Source organism: Phoxinus phoxinus, assembly GCF_949152265.1.
Source record: "Phoxinus phoxinus genome assembly, chromosome: 3".
In the NCBI taxonomy this organism is placed as follows: Eukaryota; Metazoa; Chordata; class Actinopteri; order Cypriniformes; family Leuciscidae; genus Phoxinus; species Phoxinus phoxinus.
The window spans coordinates 32,027,201-32,042,290 of NC_136878.1; the positions used below are offsets into that span (position 1 = coordinate 32,027,201).

The 15,090-nt window shown below is 37.9% G+C and overlaps 2 protein-coding genes across 2 annotated transcripts in view; one reads left to right on the plus strand and one right to left on the minus strand.

The window, feature by feature from the left end:
- LOC306995614 (leucyl-cystinyl aminopeptidase-like) overlaps nt 1-9,815 on the minus strand; it is a 31,319-nt gene extending 21,504 nt beyond the window's left edge. The window contains exons 1-20 of the mRNA XM_079607370.1: nt 9,687-9,815; nt 7,984-8,571; nt 7,770-7,908; nt 7,547-7,681; nt 7,281-7,401; nt 7,010-7,164; nt 6,779-6,892; nt 4,647-4,778; nt 4,426-4,557; nt 4,264-4,332; nt 3,915-4,090; nt 3,683-3,762; nt 3,343-3,526; nt 3,067-3,223; nt 2,701-2,885; nt 2,421-2,582; nt 1,939-2,079; nt 1,747-1,828; nt 1,513-1,657; nt 72-152 (exon numbers count right to left, since the gene is read on the minus strand). Coding sequence (XP_079463496.1) covers nt 72-152; nt 1,513-1,657; nt 1,747-1,828; nt 1,939-2,079; nt 2,421-2,582; nt 2,701-2,885; nt 3,067-3,223; nt 3,343-3,526; nt 3,683-3,762; nt 3,915-4,090; nt 4,264-4,332; nt 4,426-4,557; nt 4,647-4,778; nt 6,779-6,892; nt 7,010-7,164; nt 7,281-7,401; nt 7,547-7,681; nt 7,770-7,908; nt 7,984-8,477 — 2,884 coding nt within the window. The 5' untranslated portion in view covers nt 8,478-8,571; nt 9,687-9,815. The remainder of the gene's footprint in view (nt 1-71; nt 153-1,512; nt 1,658-1,746; nt 1,829-1,938; nt 2,080-2,420; nt 2,583-2,700; nt 2,886-3,066; nt 3,224-3,342; nt 3,527-3,682; nt 3,763-3,914; nt 4,091-4,263; nt 4,333-4,425; nt 4,558-4,646; nt 4,779-6,778; nt 6,893-7,009; nt 7,165-7,280; nt 7,402-7,546; nt 7,682-7,769; nt 7,909-7,983; nt 8,572-9,686) is intronic.
- A 2,426-nt stretch (nt 9,816-12,241) lies between these two features.
- LOC306995591 (uncharacterized protein) lies at nt 12,242-15,084 on the plus strand. Its single transcript, XM_079607346.1, has 5 exons — nt 12,242-12,428; nt 13,041-13,361; nt 13,787-13,849; nt 13,924-14,029; nt 14,135-15,084. Coding segments are annotated over exons 1-5 (528 nt in total). The 5' UTR covers nt 12,242-12,391; the 3' UTR covers nt 14,136-15,084.
- Nucleotides 15,085-15,090: the final 6 nt, after the last annotated feature.

Below are 15,090 nucleotides of genomic sequence, written 5' to 3' on the forward strand. Positions count from 1 at the left end.
TCAGTATGTGACGTTTTGGGGTGAGACTGTGTTATAGAGCGAGTGCTCAGCGTGCTGGAAAGGGTGCTTGCCTGCACTAATGTACTCCTGATAGGCCGCATTTGCCCTCTTGGTCTCGTTTTTGGTGAGATAACCCATTCCACATTGCGTGTCTGAGAAAAGATGTTTGTTTTGTTTAGAAGTTGGTCACCAGCGCAGAACCTGTCCAAGGAGGAGTCCGGGAGCCGCTCTCTGATTCAGGGAAACTGACAGAAGTTCAGACCCTCCAAGATGATGCATACTGTATGTAATGCTGACTGATGTAAGTCAGTCAGACAAGTGATAATGTGGTTCTGTTTCAGAACATGACCCAGTTGGCATGGGCGGACAGCCTTTTCTATACTGACGTTTTAGTCAATGACAGCATTAAGAGCCTTGTTAGACAGTCGCTCTATGGTTGTCATGGATCAGTGCGAGATGCAGGCCAATATACAGGAATGTGTCCGGGTAACACCAGACCTTAAAGGAACACGCCAACTTTTTGGGACTTGAGCTTATTCACCGTATCCCCAGAGTTAGATAAGTCCATACATACCCTTTTCATCTCTGTGCGTGCCGTAACTCTGTCTAACCACCGCTAGCCTAGCTTAGCACAAAGACTGGAGGAAAAAAGGCTCCAGCCTGTATATTGCTCCCAATAAGCGACAACATAACGCCAACATTTTCCTATTTACATGTTGTGATTTGTATAGTCACAGCGTGTACAGATAACAAGGTCACATGAGACACAACCATCTTCTAACCGTATACATACTGGGAACTATATTCTCAGAAGGCGAAGTCTAATCTTATTATTCTTGCTGATACATAATTTTGCGTTGTATGGAAGTGATTGTGATAATAACAAAAGCTTAGTGGAGGTCGAGTGATAAATGTCCTAAATGGGTTTTTTTTTCAGTATAGGCCTAAATTAAAATGAAATGCACTGTCATCTTAAAAAAATATTCATGTATACAATTCATTTAACCCATTTCCTGTCATTGTCATGTTTCATAAGAACACATTTTTTGTTTTTTAGGCTAGACTAGAGGCTTTAAAATAGACATCATCCCATATATATAAAACATGTTTATTAATTTTGTTGTTGTTCCAAACCTTATTCAATTCATTCATTTTCAGCATCTTCAAGTATGATTTTGTGCCACTAATTAATAGGCAGTCTCCTATTAACATTAGTTACAAAATGTGGCACAGCTGTCAAGAGACATCAAAGGCAAAGAAAAACACAAAGGCAAAACCATTAGTGGTTTGAAACTGCATAGCAATTAAAAAAAGTAAACTGGAAAAAGCAAACACATCATGCATTATTCAAGCCATTACCCAATAATTAAAATACAATCTAAAAAAAGGCAAAATAATAGAAAACTTGGAAAGTCATGATGGAGTTGCTAATCAGTATCCACTGATTAATGTACCAAAACCATTATACTAGTATAATACTAGTCTGAAATGTTGATCTGCTTTTCACGTTTTAATTGAGTCTTTGCTGCAACCAAGTCCTCATGGTCTCTAGATTCCTTCTGAGCCACACAATGTTCTTCTCCACGTTTTCTGTGGCTACCTGTGTGACTCGCAGCTGGGATACCTGCTCTGTGATGGACTTGAAGAAAGTCTCAACCTTAACACAAAAAGAATGAATAGAAGCACTGTAAAGGAACCATCAAAACTAGCTGATCATTCCCTCTAAACAACAAATAAACAACCAACCTCTCTCAGCTCCTCTGTGGACGAGAACTGAGTTACAGTGCCAACAATGATGCTTCTGATTCCAAAAGATCCCAGCGGAAACCTTTGATAATGAGATACGAGTCTCTTCATTACGATGAACAACATAATGAACAAATCACACGCTATTTAACAGCTTTAGAACCAAAATAAGAAGCAGTGGATCACACCTACTTTTCTACTAGTTCATTCCAGTGTTTCTTCACAAAATCCCATGCTAGAAAATGACCCATTGGATTTCTGGCCACCATGTATATGAGACTGGGTAAATTCTGTGTTTTTATTACAGTTCCATTCATTCCAAGCTGTAATAATCTACAGAAAAAATGGAGAAATACAAGGCATTGTGTGATGTTAAACCTAATTTAGATTTGAATTCACATTTTTGTGTTTCAACCTAACACACAAAATCAGAATACATATAATTTTTTAACACTAGAACCGTCACGGGGTAAAATTTACCCATGTGTACATAACAGATTTAAAAAAAAAAGTCTCCCAGTCATTGACTTACTAAAATTGGGTTATTTATAATTCCCTGTTGTTAAAAACAGATTAAAAACAGTAGTCATGTGCATGGGTAAATTTTACCTGCTGGCGGTTTTGGATATACAACGACCCGTGTGGGTCCTGTAAATGCGTCGATAACAATGTACCTTAATAGTTTTTCAGAGTCCTTGCTGCTTGCTAAAGCTGAGAGAAACTTGCTCTTCTCTGTCTCGCACATGGAAACACCATACTTTTCCAGAAGGTAGGCCCAACCGCTGTCATCCTGGGCTCCAATCATATAAACCGTCTCAGACACATCAGTTGGTAAGCTGTATAGTTTGTAAAACATTAGTCAGGTGTTAAGAAATCTGCTGATATAATAATTTCAAATGATAAAAATGTGATGAGGGTATAATTGCAGAAACAAATGCTGTGTTGTCAAGTCACCTGATTGTACCATTGGATTCCACCCAGATATCATAGAGCTGTTTAGCCTTTTCCAAACACGGTGGATAACCAAAATCACATGCAAGGGAAAGAACCTCTTCACGCAGTCTCCGGTCTGAGACCGTCCCATCATCACTCCACGACTGCTTGTCAATCACATCTCTGAAATACTGCAAGATGTATGTCTGCAGAACAAAACCAGACATAGCTATGAAAACATACAAGATGAAATAAATCAGACAAGAGGATCTCATTTGAACTCAACGTGTGGTTCTGCCTTACTGAAATGAAAGACTCTTTGACGGATATGTGGAGGAATGAGGACAGTAAATTAAATTAGACTCCAGGAAATTTTTGTGTTCATACCTTCAGATTATGAGTAACATCAGCTAAGTTTCTCTTTTCTATCAGCTTGTAGAATGATTGGAGATAGCCAAGCCCTTGCAGAAGAGGAACATTGTGGGCCTCAGACTTCAGGTAACTGATCAGATCTAAAGCTCTGTCTAGTGACAGTCGTCCTGCACTGGAAATTATGAAAAATAAATAACATTACAAATGAGCTCATACAATTATTCTCCTCTTGTTTTCCCTGTGATGAGACGTGCTTTGTAATGAGAGCAGTGGACCTGCACAGTAACTCACGTGACTAGCTGGAAGGCGTTATGAATGAGACTGGCTCTGTCCTTAAAGCTCAGAGCAGTGTGGTTTACTCTCAGAAGCTCCGTCAGGGCGTTCCAGCCCTCCTCATCATAATGAACCATGTAATATCCATTCATGTCAGTGTTGAGTTTCACCCAGTCTACATCCTCATCCAGCGTCAACACATCTGGGTTTGAGAGATTGGTGGAAAAAGTTATTGACTGTATGGGTGAACTTGAGTACAACATCATTGTAACTGTAACTAACAACCTTCCTCATGTGGCACCAGTTTCCTATACAGTATATACAGTACATTTGAGAATGATTTTTCACGATATCTTACCTGATTTTGTGTGCAAAATGTGCTTTATCTCATGGTCAGAGTGACTTGTTTTATATGTCAAAGGGATGTGCCACAGATAGCTATGGAGAAGACATTTTTTTCTGTCACGAAGAGTCATATCAGAGACATTTCACAGCCTTTACCTATAATTATGGCATATAACTATAAAACACACAAGGCAGTGAGAACTGTGTACAAACAATGTATACGTGTGATTGTGTAGTGTTGTTACCCATCTTGAAGTGAATGCCACGAGGGATCATCAGGCAGGACTATCTTTAGAAAGCGTTCTTGCCCAATATAAAGTTTCCTTTTTTGCCGTTTCACTGTGACCAGTGGTATGCCCTTTTGTAGAGTCCAAGTATACATCATTTTCTTCAGGTCTACGTGCTCCCCAGCAAAACGATACTACAATGTAAAGAGTTAAACAAAGAGTTTTTCAGGCTGTTAAGTATCACCATCAAGGTGCAAGAAAACATTTTGAAGCATGTCTTTCGTGGTGTGTCTGTTCTGTTTGTTTGGAGTGCTGTGAATGTTAAATAGCAAAAATCTAATATTTTATTTATGATGTGTCACTTTACCGCATTTTTAGTAGCTTGAGTACTGCTGTAACAGTGTTCTCCTGCTGTAAATTCCTCTTCAGAACATGTCTGTACAGAGCGTGACGAGAGAATGAGTTTTTGTTTTGATGCAAAATTTTAAATGTATGACAGAAAAAGGCAGTGGATGAAGAAGTGGCATACTTTAATAAGGCTGTCCCACAGATCTTCATTTCTGGCATTGCTGTACCTGAACCTCCGAAGATACCGAATTATGCCACTCTGGAAGCCTTCATCTGTCAAGAAATGCCTCAGCATATGGAGAATACATGCTCCCTAAAATATTCAGTAATAAAGTAGTTGAATAAAATTAAACAAAATAATTCAGCGCTGGCAGTCACTTTTAACGTTTAACATTTTCCAACCTTGTCATATGACACAGTATCAAACATTTCCTTTATCTGAGTAGGGTTCTCCGCTAAACTGGAAATTGGCCTGGAAGAATTTAGTGAATCCCGTCCAATGGCTCCAAAGCAGGTGTCCAGGAAGTGGTCCTCCTATGTAAAAGAAAGCATGTGAGACCCTATTCAAAACAAGCTTATAGAATATTAGTGTTGATATTTATTTATTCATTTATTACTCGGCTCTCTAGAATACTTGATTCACTTTGGTCAAAGTATAGGGTTGTTTTGTATATTCCCAGCTAACAAAAACTATGTTCTAAGAACATTTTGCTAATGTTCATATTAAGTTATGGAAAAAGTTTTATCTTGGTTATGCGGACGTTAAGGAAACATTCCATTTTATCATTTTGCTAGCATTATGGGAATGTTATTTTTGATGAACGTCCAACTAAAACCTTTCAGGAAGAAACCTTCCATGAATGATGTATAATAATGTTAGAACACTATTAAAGACCAGATACAGTGGGAATCGAAATTATTCAACCCCCATTGCAAATCAGGTTAATTGGCACAATTTACAGACTTCAAGCTGTTTGCAATGAACAAATCATACAAAAGTAATTGAAATAGCTCAAAACAACCAATGTTTCAAGGGGTTTCCCCAAATTCAACTTTTAATGCAACTTTTAATGACTTCTGCTGTCTCAAAATTATTCAACCCCTTCATGGCAAGAATCTTTACTAAGTAGAACACTCTTTTGCTGTTTTGATCTTCTGCAAACGAGAAGTATAACCAGACATCATTTCCTGATACCTCAATGAATCCTATTGCCTTCCACACGCTGCAGGTTTCCAGTACCAGAGGATGCAAAGCAGCCCCAGAGCATCACCGAGCCACCAGCATGCTTAACGTAGGCAGTGTGTTCTTTTCAGCATATGCTTCATTCTTCTTCCTCCAGGCTTCTTCCTCCAGGCATACCGTTGATCCATAGGGCCGAAAAGTTCCAGTTTTGTTTCATCGCCCCACAGAACAGAATCCCAAAACTTCTGTGGCTTATTTATATGATTTTGAGCAAATTGGAGCCGACTTTTCTTGTGCTTTTGGGTTAGTGTGTGTCTTGGAGTTCTGGCTTGGAAATCGCATGCGTTTGATATGCGCATTACTGTGCAAGCTGAAACCTCTGTGCCTGTAGCCACCAAGTCTTGCTGTTGGTCTTTTGCAGTCACTCAAGTTTTTTTCTGAATCAGCCTTCTCAGAAATCTGGTTGCAGCCGTTGATTGCTTTCTTTTTTCTGTCCCGTCCAGGTAGTGTAACGACTGTTCCTTTAACTTTTGAACTTGCGAACTATGCTTCCAACGGTGTCTCTAGGAACATTTAGTGCCTTCGCTATCTTTTTGTATCCTGTTCCTTGTTTGTGAAGGGCGATGAAATCTTCTCTTAATTTTCCATTCTTTTGATTTCTAGTATGCAGTCAAAAGTGACACTCAACAAACCTAGGCAGTTCAGACATTTCATGTGTTCTACAGTAGCTCAAGCAAACCTGTGCAACTAATGAAGCCTTTGATTAGTTGCATGAGGTGTGCTTGAGACAACACCTGTTTTGCAAATGTGTGCTGTTGTGAGGGATTCTATTCAGGGGATTGAATAATTTTGAGACTGCATAAGTCATTAAAAGTTGCAGTTTCAGTTGAATTTGGGGAAACCACTTGAAACATTTCTTGTGTTGAGCTATTTGAATTACTTTTGTTTGGTTTGTCCGTTGCAAACATCTGAAAGTTGGTGAATTTTGCCAATAAACCTGATTTGCTATGAGAGTTGAATACATTTAATTATAACTGTAACTTTGAACAAACCTTCTACTAATGTTACTGAAAGAATGTTAGCTAAAGTTCTGAGAACATTCCCTTTTAGCTGGGTTATAATTAGTTTTGTTTGTTTGTTTTGTTTTTGGCAGAAGCCTCAAGATGATATAGGTAAAATTATAAAGCTGTGTAATAAGATGGAGAATATACAGTTAGCAGTCATCATTGCAAAATAAGCCACATCAGGGTGAAACAATCTTACTTGTGGTTTATTTTGCAATAATAACTGCACGACTTTACGTTATCTATTACATTATATTCAGAGAGAAATATTTAAAGCTCTGACATACAATTTTAAGCTCTGGATATACTGCCCCAACAGAGACGAATTCCATATATCGTGCAAAACCTTCATTCAGCCATATGTCATTCCACCACTCCATAGTCACCAGGTTTCCAAACCACTGGAGAGAAAGAAAAAAAAACATCAAAGGGACTTAAATGTAATACTCCTGTAATTCATTGGTTTAGCTCAAGAAAGATAATAACAGATGAGGTAAAGAATATATTTTATATCCAACCTGATGGGCTATCTCATGTCCTATCACTGTGGTAACCCAGAGCTTATTGGAGGCTGATGAGATGTCAGGGTCATACAAAAGAGAAGTCTCCCTATAAGTAGTCAAACCCCAGTTCTCCATAGCGCCTGCCTCGAAATCTGGAATAGCTATCAGATCTGGCACACATCATAAAATAAACAACAATGTAAATATCTAAAGGCACATCATATACTGTACAGTAACATGTGCACTGAAACATTATAATTAAAATGTAAGGAAAATATGTACTCACCCAGTTTTGGCAGGGGATAGAGTATGTTGAAATATTGTTCATAAAACTCCAAAAGCCTCAAAGCAGCCTCAAGAGCATAGTGCGTCTGATGCCATTTCTCTGGAACTGCATAGATCGAAATCTTTGGGAGAAGACAAAACAGCTGATTCAAGATTATTTTCTCACCTGAGAGCCTGTGATGAAAACTTCACAAAGCAGGAAAGGTTGCTGTGTTCACATGTTTCCACTTCATATTGTTTAACCCTTTCTAAGTTTCAGTTACTTACATTAATTCCAGTTGCCGTTATCCCACTAACAGATTTGAAGTCGCAGACAATGAAGGCCAACAGGTATGAACTCATCTTCACACTCACTTCAAATTGGTCTTCAAACAGACCATTGTCGATTTCCACAGTTTGTTCCTTTAAAGTAAAGAGGGTATTTTCAAAATATCTAAATGATAGGCCATGTTGTGTTCATTGGTAAAGCATATGTATGAAATGAGCTTACTAATGGCATGTTCGACAAAGCTATATGTGACGGACCCCTCCTTATTCTGACAGTGTAATTAGCTTTGAAAGTGGGTTCATCAAAACATGGCAAGGCCATTCGGGCAGATGTGGGCTCAAAGTGGGTGGATGCCAGGACCCTTTGAGGGAGAAATGTAGTTTGATTATTTAGCAATTATTTGCAATATGTATGTTTTATGAAACGTGAACTATACCTTGTCTCTCCTGCTTTTGTCCTATATGTACTCTTATAAAATCCATAGAACCCATCACTTAATGGTGCACCAAATTCCAAATACAGGAAGTATTTTTCCCCAGAGGTCAGAATCTTTGGGGAGAAGATGGCGATCTGTTCATGTGGAGGATATTCCAGCACAGAGAGCACCTTGTCTGACAGATGGGCCTCATGCTCATCCAGAACAGTGGCTGTGAAGATCTTAAGGTTCTTGCTGTGCAGCACCACCCAGTTTGTGTTGTTTTTTACATCAATTTCAATCTTCACAGAACCATTGAACTTCAATGTGGTGAGATTGGGATGAATAAGCAGATGGTAATGTACAGGCACTATGTAGTTTGGCAGGCGCATTTTACTCCATGGAAAAGAAAGGCCGTTTGTGGCCATGTTGTTGCCAACAGGACTGTTGCTCTCAGATGACTGGACACAAAAGTGTGACTCCAGAAAGAGCATGGTTAAAAACAAGAGATGCATATTGAAATATAACTTGTGGTTATTGGTTTTTGTATTACTGAATGTGATTGACTTTCATATTTTTGAATGGTTAGATATTGGCAGTCACTGTACCCTGTGGAGAGAAAGGTGAAATTGTAATTGATATGTAAATATTTGAAGTTCTCTTTGTCTTTATACTTAATAACAATACATCACTGTATTGGTCATTCTTCATTTGCTGTGACAAGTGGTGTCCCTCTTTTTAAACTTTAAATACCACCATAAAAGATCATAAATTAAAATGTATGCATATTTGTATTTTGTAAGGTAAAATCGTCATGAGCACTGTTACAAGATACATTTATGTTTTAAAATAGATAATTAACTAACAAAATCTACATATTCCTATACTTTAAACAAAGAGCTATCCTGGGATGCAACTGCAACAATATAACATTTTTAACACAGTGGTTATATAGCGGACATATTCTTTTAAGATGTACACTTAAATTAATTAAAATAAAAAAAATAAAAAATTCACAGTTTATTTTATTTTAAGAAAAAGTTGTGTCGTCCAACTTTAAGTCAATGGTGTTACAAAAATGGATATAACCCCTTTGAGAAAAGTAGGAATTCAATTTTGACTACTTTCTGTGTGTAAAGATTAGTGATGGTTGATCTGAAGAGTTAAAGTTATTCTTTCTCATTAATTTTCACATATTTCTGACAATTTCATGTCTAACACTTAATTAGAGTCTGTGGTGTTACCAATAAGCTTACATTTGACTGAATATAACATATCAAAAAGCATATTTTTTGTGTGCAAATTCTGCCTCTCGTTTGCCTCTCTAATTGGAGAATGACACATATGCGCATTTCATATTTTTTTACATTTCACACTGAGCGTGTGCGACTGGCAAAGCACTAACCCTAACCCTAACATTCTAGCACATGTTAGAATGATCAAAATGCTAATTCAAATAAAAGACAACAATCAAGTGCTCTTAAAATAACATGCATGGCAAAACAGAGCAGCGCTGAGCGTTCTCTGTTGACCTCACTCTGTAATGTGATAGCCTGTTCATGTTAATACATTGACATCTGCTGTTATACAGTACACGATCTCTAGCTCTATACTGGAATGCATTTGTAACACTATAATGCGGTCTCTGCAAAGTAGGACAAGCATCTACTAACAGCATTGTTGAAGAACACGCTCGTTTTAACCGTTCAGTTTTGTGTCTTTACCTGAATTTCAGCTGTATCATTGTGTCGGCTGCTTTCATTTTCTCTTTCATTTGTCCTGCCCACAATTTCCTGGTTTGCAGCAGCTGCTGAGTATGTGCTGTCTGGCTGTGTATCTGTATTCAAATGACAACACAGCGGGGCTCGAGCCACCGAGCAGAGGAATGACCTAGAGCCATCAACACGTACAAACAGCCAGGTCATGTCTGTGTCAGCGAGTGGTTGCAGCAAGGTAAAATAAAAGGCTGGATTTAGTCGCAGCAGTAATTCGATTTATTAACTTACTCAAAATGTAACACAACAAACTATCTCCAAAAACATGAACGAAACAACCAACATAGTAAAAAGAGAAAGGACCAAGACTGATTAAAAAACCAAGGCTATGAATACACATGTAATCGAATCAATGAAAAAACAGAAACAAACTCAAACACAGGAAACAAAACTAAACACGTGAAAACACGGGAGGGGGCTAAGGAGGTGGACGCAGGGCTGGAACACGGGACAACTACAGGAGCCAGGGTGGAGACAACAGCGGGAGAATCCAGGGAGGGGAGCGGTATGAGGAGCCAGGGCGGAACCCCCAGCAGGAATCTCAGGACGTAAGAGTCGAGGGAGGGAAGAGCCATGGTGGAGTCTTGGCAGGCCGAACCAGGGGGACGACGGGCCGAGGAAGAGCTAATGGCGGTGGAGACCCAGGCGGAGCCGAAGAGACCGTTCGACACAGAAGGTCCTGAGACCATGGCTGAACCGTGGGGACGAGTGGACGAGGTGAAGCCAGGGCACCGGAGGACTGAGGTGGAGCCAGAAAGGGAAGGCGGAGCCCGACTGAGCTAAAGGGGGTAGAGGGACGATTCGCAGATAAAGGTTTGGAACGGCCTTTCTGGCTGACACGGGACATTCAGACACCTCAGGACGGGCCTCACTAGCTGATGCGAATCAGGGAGAGGAGGTAGGAGGGAGGACGAGAACATCAAAGACATCTATAATTCGGTGCAGAATGACAAAACAGGATGGTACCGGGTGACGAAACAGGCATAGTACAATCAGTAGCACTCTCCAAATTTATAAGGGGTGCCGAGTTCAGGGCTTTTACATCCGCCTTTTTAGAAGGGTCAAGGCCACACTCCATCCCCTCATATTCCACCAGAATTCCCAAGTGCCACGATTTTGCCAGCTCGCGGTCAGATTTTTCTCTGGGCCCAGGCTCCGGGATGATTGTTGGCTCAGGCATCAGCTCTGGCGCTGGGATTGTAGTGGGCTCGGGCTCCTTGTCTGCAATGGGCTCTGGCCTAACTTTCGCTGGGACAGGGGCTGCGGATACAGCAATCATTGAGTCAACAAATTCAATAAGCATCCCTCAAGGAGTGTCTCCATAATCGAGACCTGCCCGGAAAAACACCAAGAAGTCCTGTGTGTGTTCCTCGAGGGAGCGTTATTATTATTATCAATATGGTAACACTTTACAATACGTTTTCATTTGTTAACAGTTATTCAATCTCAACATTTACTAATACATTATTAATATCAAACGTTGTATTAACATTAAATGCACATTGAAGAACATTTTTGTTAACTAAAATGCTGTACAGTTATATTGCTCATTGTTAATTCATTTGAGTTAAAGCATGAACTACTGTTAACAAATTAGACCTTATTGTAAAGTGTTACCATTATTACTATTATTATCATTGGTAATACTTGTACTCAAATCTGAGATGATGACTTGGACATTTCTGCTCCTTTTGGTCTTTCATATGTTCAGTGATCTATGAAGTAATAAATGTGTGTGGCAAATAAATCTTAGCCAGCTTTGACATAATTGAAATCAAACAATCAATTATTAGACAAAAACATTATATTCACAATAATGAATATATGAATAATGAATAATAATAATAATAAAAAAAATCTAAAAGACTGTGTAATATTGCATAATTGTTTTGGTATACTTAATAAAACAAAACATATATATATTTATTTTTATAAGTTGAGGCCCTGACGTCTCATTCAAGGACTTGACTCAAGCTTGAATCTGACTTGCAAAAATGGCCCATTAATGCTGCTATTTTGTTTCATGCCAACAACTTTTAGAAGAGATCAAGCATCTTTAGCATATCCCTGATCAAAACATTCTTTGAAAGTGCAGTTTTATTTCATCCAGATGCACAAAGCAGCAGGTTCAGCCGTTGGTGTCGATATTATCTCTCTCTCACCACAGAAGTAACCAACATAAAACAGGTGTGAATCTTTGGAAACACTCTACATCACATTCTCACAAGAAATACAACATATCACACCAGAAGAACATTGTGTATGTCTATTTCCTTATATTAAAGTACATATTTTGTCCAACAAATTCTGAAAATCAAATGATCATGAGTGAGTTCATGATCATTTGATTTTCAGAATTTGTTGGACAAAATATGTAGAGGTGAGAGAGGTGAATTGCACAAATTGAACTCTTTTTGAATGTTGTGTTGCAAGCGAGTTATTTTACCCCATGAATGAAACCTGATGCCAAACTAAGTGTATCAGCGTGTTTAGCAGCACAGGCCTTTGTGTTCTCATTTTAGCACAGCCATACAGTATTTTGGCACAGCAACACACCGATGGAAAGATTCCATGGCGGGTGTGAAATCACATGACTGAAACTTGATAATCCTTTTCACTGCCTGGCTGAACTCATAGAGCTAAACAACATCATCATGCTTCCCACCCTCCTCACCACCATGCTTTTTACAAGTAAGTTGAAGAGTTTATAGGAAGGCTAGCACAATTACTAACATTTTTAGCAATTACAAAGCTCAAGTAAGGCACTTCATTAGATAATATAATTTTAAATACTGTAATTATGCAATAACTGGGCTATTTTTTCGGTTTTGTTTTTAAATATATGTTTTTGAAACAGACTAATCATACATTTTATTAAGAAAATACAGGAAAACCAGAAATATTGTAAAATAGTATTACTATTTAAGATAATTGTTTTCTATTTGTATATATTTTGAAATATAATTTATTCCTGTGATAGCAAAGCTAAATTTTAGCATCATTACTCCGGTCTTCAGTGTCACATGATCCTTCAGAAATCAATATGCTGATTTGCTGCTCTTATTATTATCAGTGTTGAAAAGCAGTTGTGCTCCCTTAATATTTTTATTGAAACCGTTTTATTTTTTTTCTTCAGGATCCTTTGAAGAATAGAAAATTCAAAAGAACAGAATTTATTTGAAATAATCTTCTGATCAATATATGCATCCTTACTAAATAAAAGTATCAATTTCTTTCAAAAAAGGTGGAGTAATCTATGCATAATATTTCTAACTTCTATGAATACTGTTCTTGTCTCTAAAGTGGGATCAGATGCTGTCCCTTATGTCATTTTATCTCCACCATTTCATCTGAACACTGATCGCAGCGGCTTGACCATCCTGGTGTGTGTGGTTCATGACGTTCATCAAGGAGAGATGGAGGTGGCCTGGATTTCTAGTGGCACCAGAGGAACTAATCCAGCAGTCTCCAACTTACTCCAAGGACACAATGGCATTCAGAGCGCAATGTCTTTTATCTCTGTGGCATCGAGTGAATGGACGTCCTACACTTGCTTTGTCAGTCACAGAGGCTCCGATCAACTAATGCACAGACACTATGCTGGATTCCCAAAGGAGACGTCTGGTAAATTCTGTAAATTACTATCACGATCCTTGCATTATGTAAAAGGCTCCATTTGTTAACATTAATTAACCAATCACTGTAAAAAAAAAAGCCGCTGCCTTAAATATTTAAGTACAATAAACTTGGACATTTAAGTCATTTCAACTTAAAATGACTTAAACAAAATAGTTGAATCTTGTATAACATAAAAAGGTGGAAAAAACTTATTATGTAAAACCATGTTGTCACAACTTATTGATCATTACTGTATAGTCAACATGAACTATCAATGAAAATACTTCTGAAGCATCTAATTTGTAACATGTATCGCTCATTGTTAGTTAGGCTAGGCTAATGCTCATTATTAAACAATGTTATGTAATGCATTCACTAACATTAACTAAAGGGAACTATTGTAACGTGTTATATTGTAAAATGCATTTCAGAAAGGGCTGATGATGAAGAAACGTCTGATATTTGTTTGGACCACCAAAGCAGTTTATTGGAAGGTACAGTAAGAGGCCATTTGTTAATCCAGAATTCAATTTAGTGTCTGTTCCTCACTCATTCTCCCTATTTGCAGAAGTGAGAGCAAACAAAGATCTAATATGTATTCAAGCTCTCAGAATTCTCCTCCTGAAAATCACCATTTTCAACATATTGATGACAGCGCAAGCCGTCATAAAGTGGTGAGCGCTCATATTGCTGCTTATGCAATGTCTGAACAGTGGCACAATTACATTTTTCACAATTAAAATGAAACCTGTCATATTTCTCCTCTGCAAAATCCACAGACCTTTCAAACACAACTGCCACGGTTGTCAGAGTTAATTGGACGCGCTGCTGAAGGAACTCCGGCTGATGTAAATGAGAACCTGGGATGTTGATGAGCGTCTCGATGAGCTGCAGACCAACATCACGCCGCAAGACACAGGTGCTTCGATATGAGCAGATCAGTGTGATAGCTGCTCAAAACCACATCATATCCACAATACAACAAATGAGCTGCACTACAAGGCTGTTTTTGTAGGCCATGGCTTTGTAAAGTCATCTTCCACTCATGTAACACTGTTGAACTGTTGATCTGAATGACAATAACCTTTGGTGAAATGAGATCATTGTGCATAACACTCTATCGAAGATTGAAACAAAGTTTGTTTACGCCTATATCAAGGGTTTTGTTTGAATGTGACTCAAGTGCTTTATCAAGTTGTGTGAATTTATTTCACAATTGTTTGTAATTACACTACAGTTCAAAATGTTGTGGTTGGTAAGATTTTTTCTAATGTTTTTGAAAGAAATCTGTATTTATTTGACCAGAAATACAGTAATAACAGTAATATTGTGAAATATTACAATTTCAATTATTTTTCAATTTTAAAATATAACTTTTCTTCAGTCTTCTGTGTCACATGGTCATTCAGAAATCAGTATAATATAATTGTGCGGTTTATATATTTTTGTGGAAGCCATGATACATTTTTTTTCAGGATACTTTGATGAATAGAAAGTTCAAAAGAACTGCATTTATTTGACATTGAATTATTTTGTCAAATTATAAATGTCTTTACTGACAATTTAATCCTTCCCTGTTGTTATTATAATATAATATAAAGTTATTATATATATATATATATATATATATATATATTCCTGACCCTGATCTTACCGACCCCAACATTTTGAAAGGTAGTGTATATTACAGCAAAATAGAAAAAAATATATTGAGGAACACTTGTCTAACTACATT

What these genes read in the sequence shown, in the direction of transcription:
- LOC306995591 (XM_079607346.1), top strand. Translation starts at nt 12,392, where the DNA reads ATGCTTCCCACCCTCCTCACCACCATGCTTTTTACAA. An exon ending in ATTCCCAAAGGAGACGTCTG is followed by an intron (nt 13,362 to 13,786) that starts GTAAATTCTGTA and finishes AATGCATTTCAG; the next exon opens with AAAGGGCTGATGATGAAGAA. An exon ending in CCAAAGCAGTTTATTGGAAG is followed by an intron (nt 13,850 to 13,923) that starts GTACAGTAAGAG and finishes CCCTATTTGCAG; the next exon opens with AAGTGAGAGCAAACAAAGAT.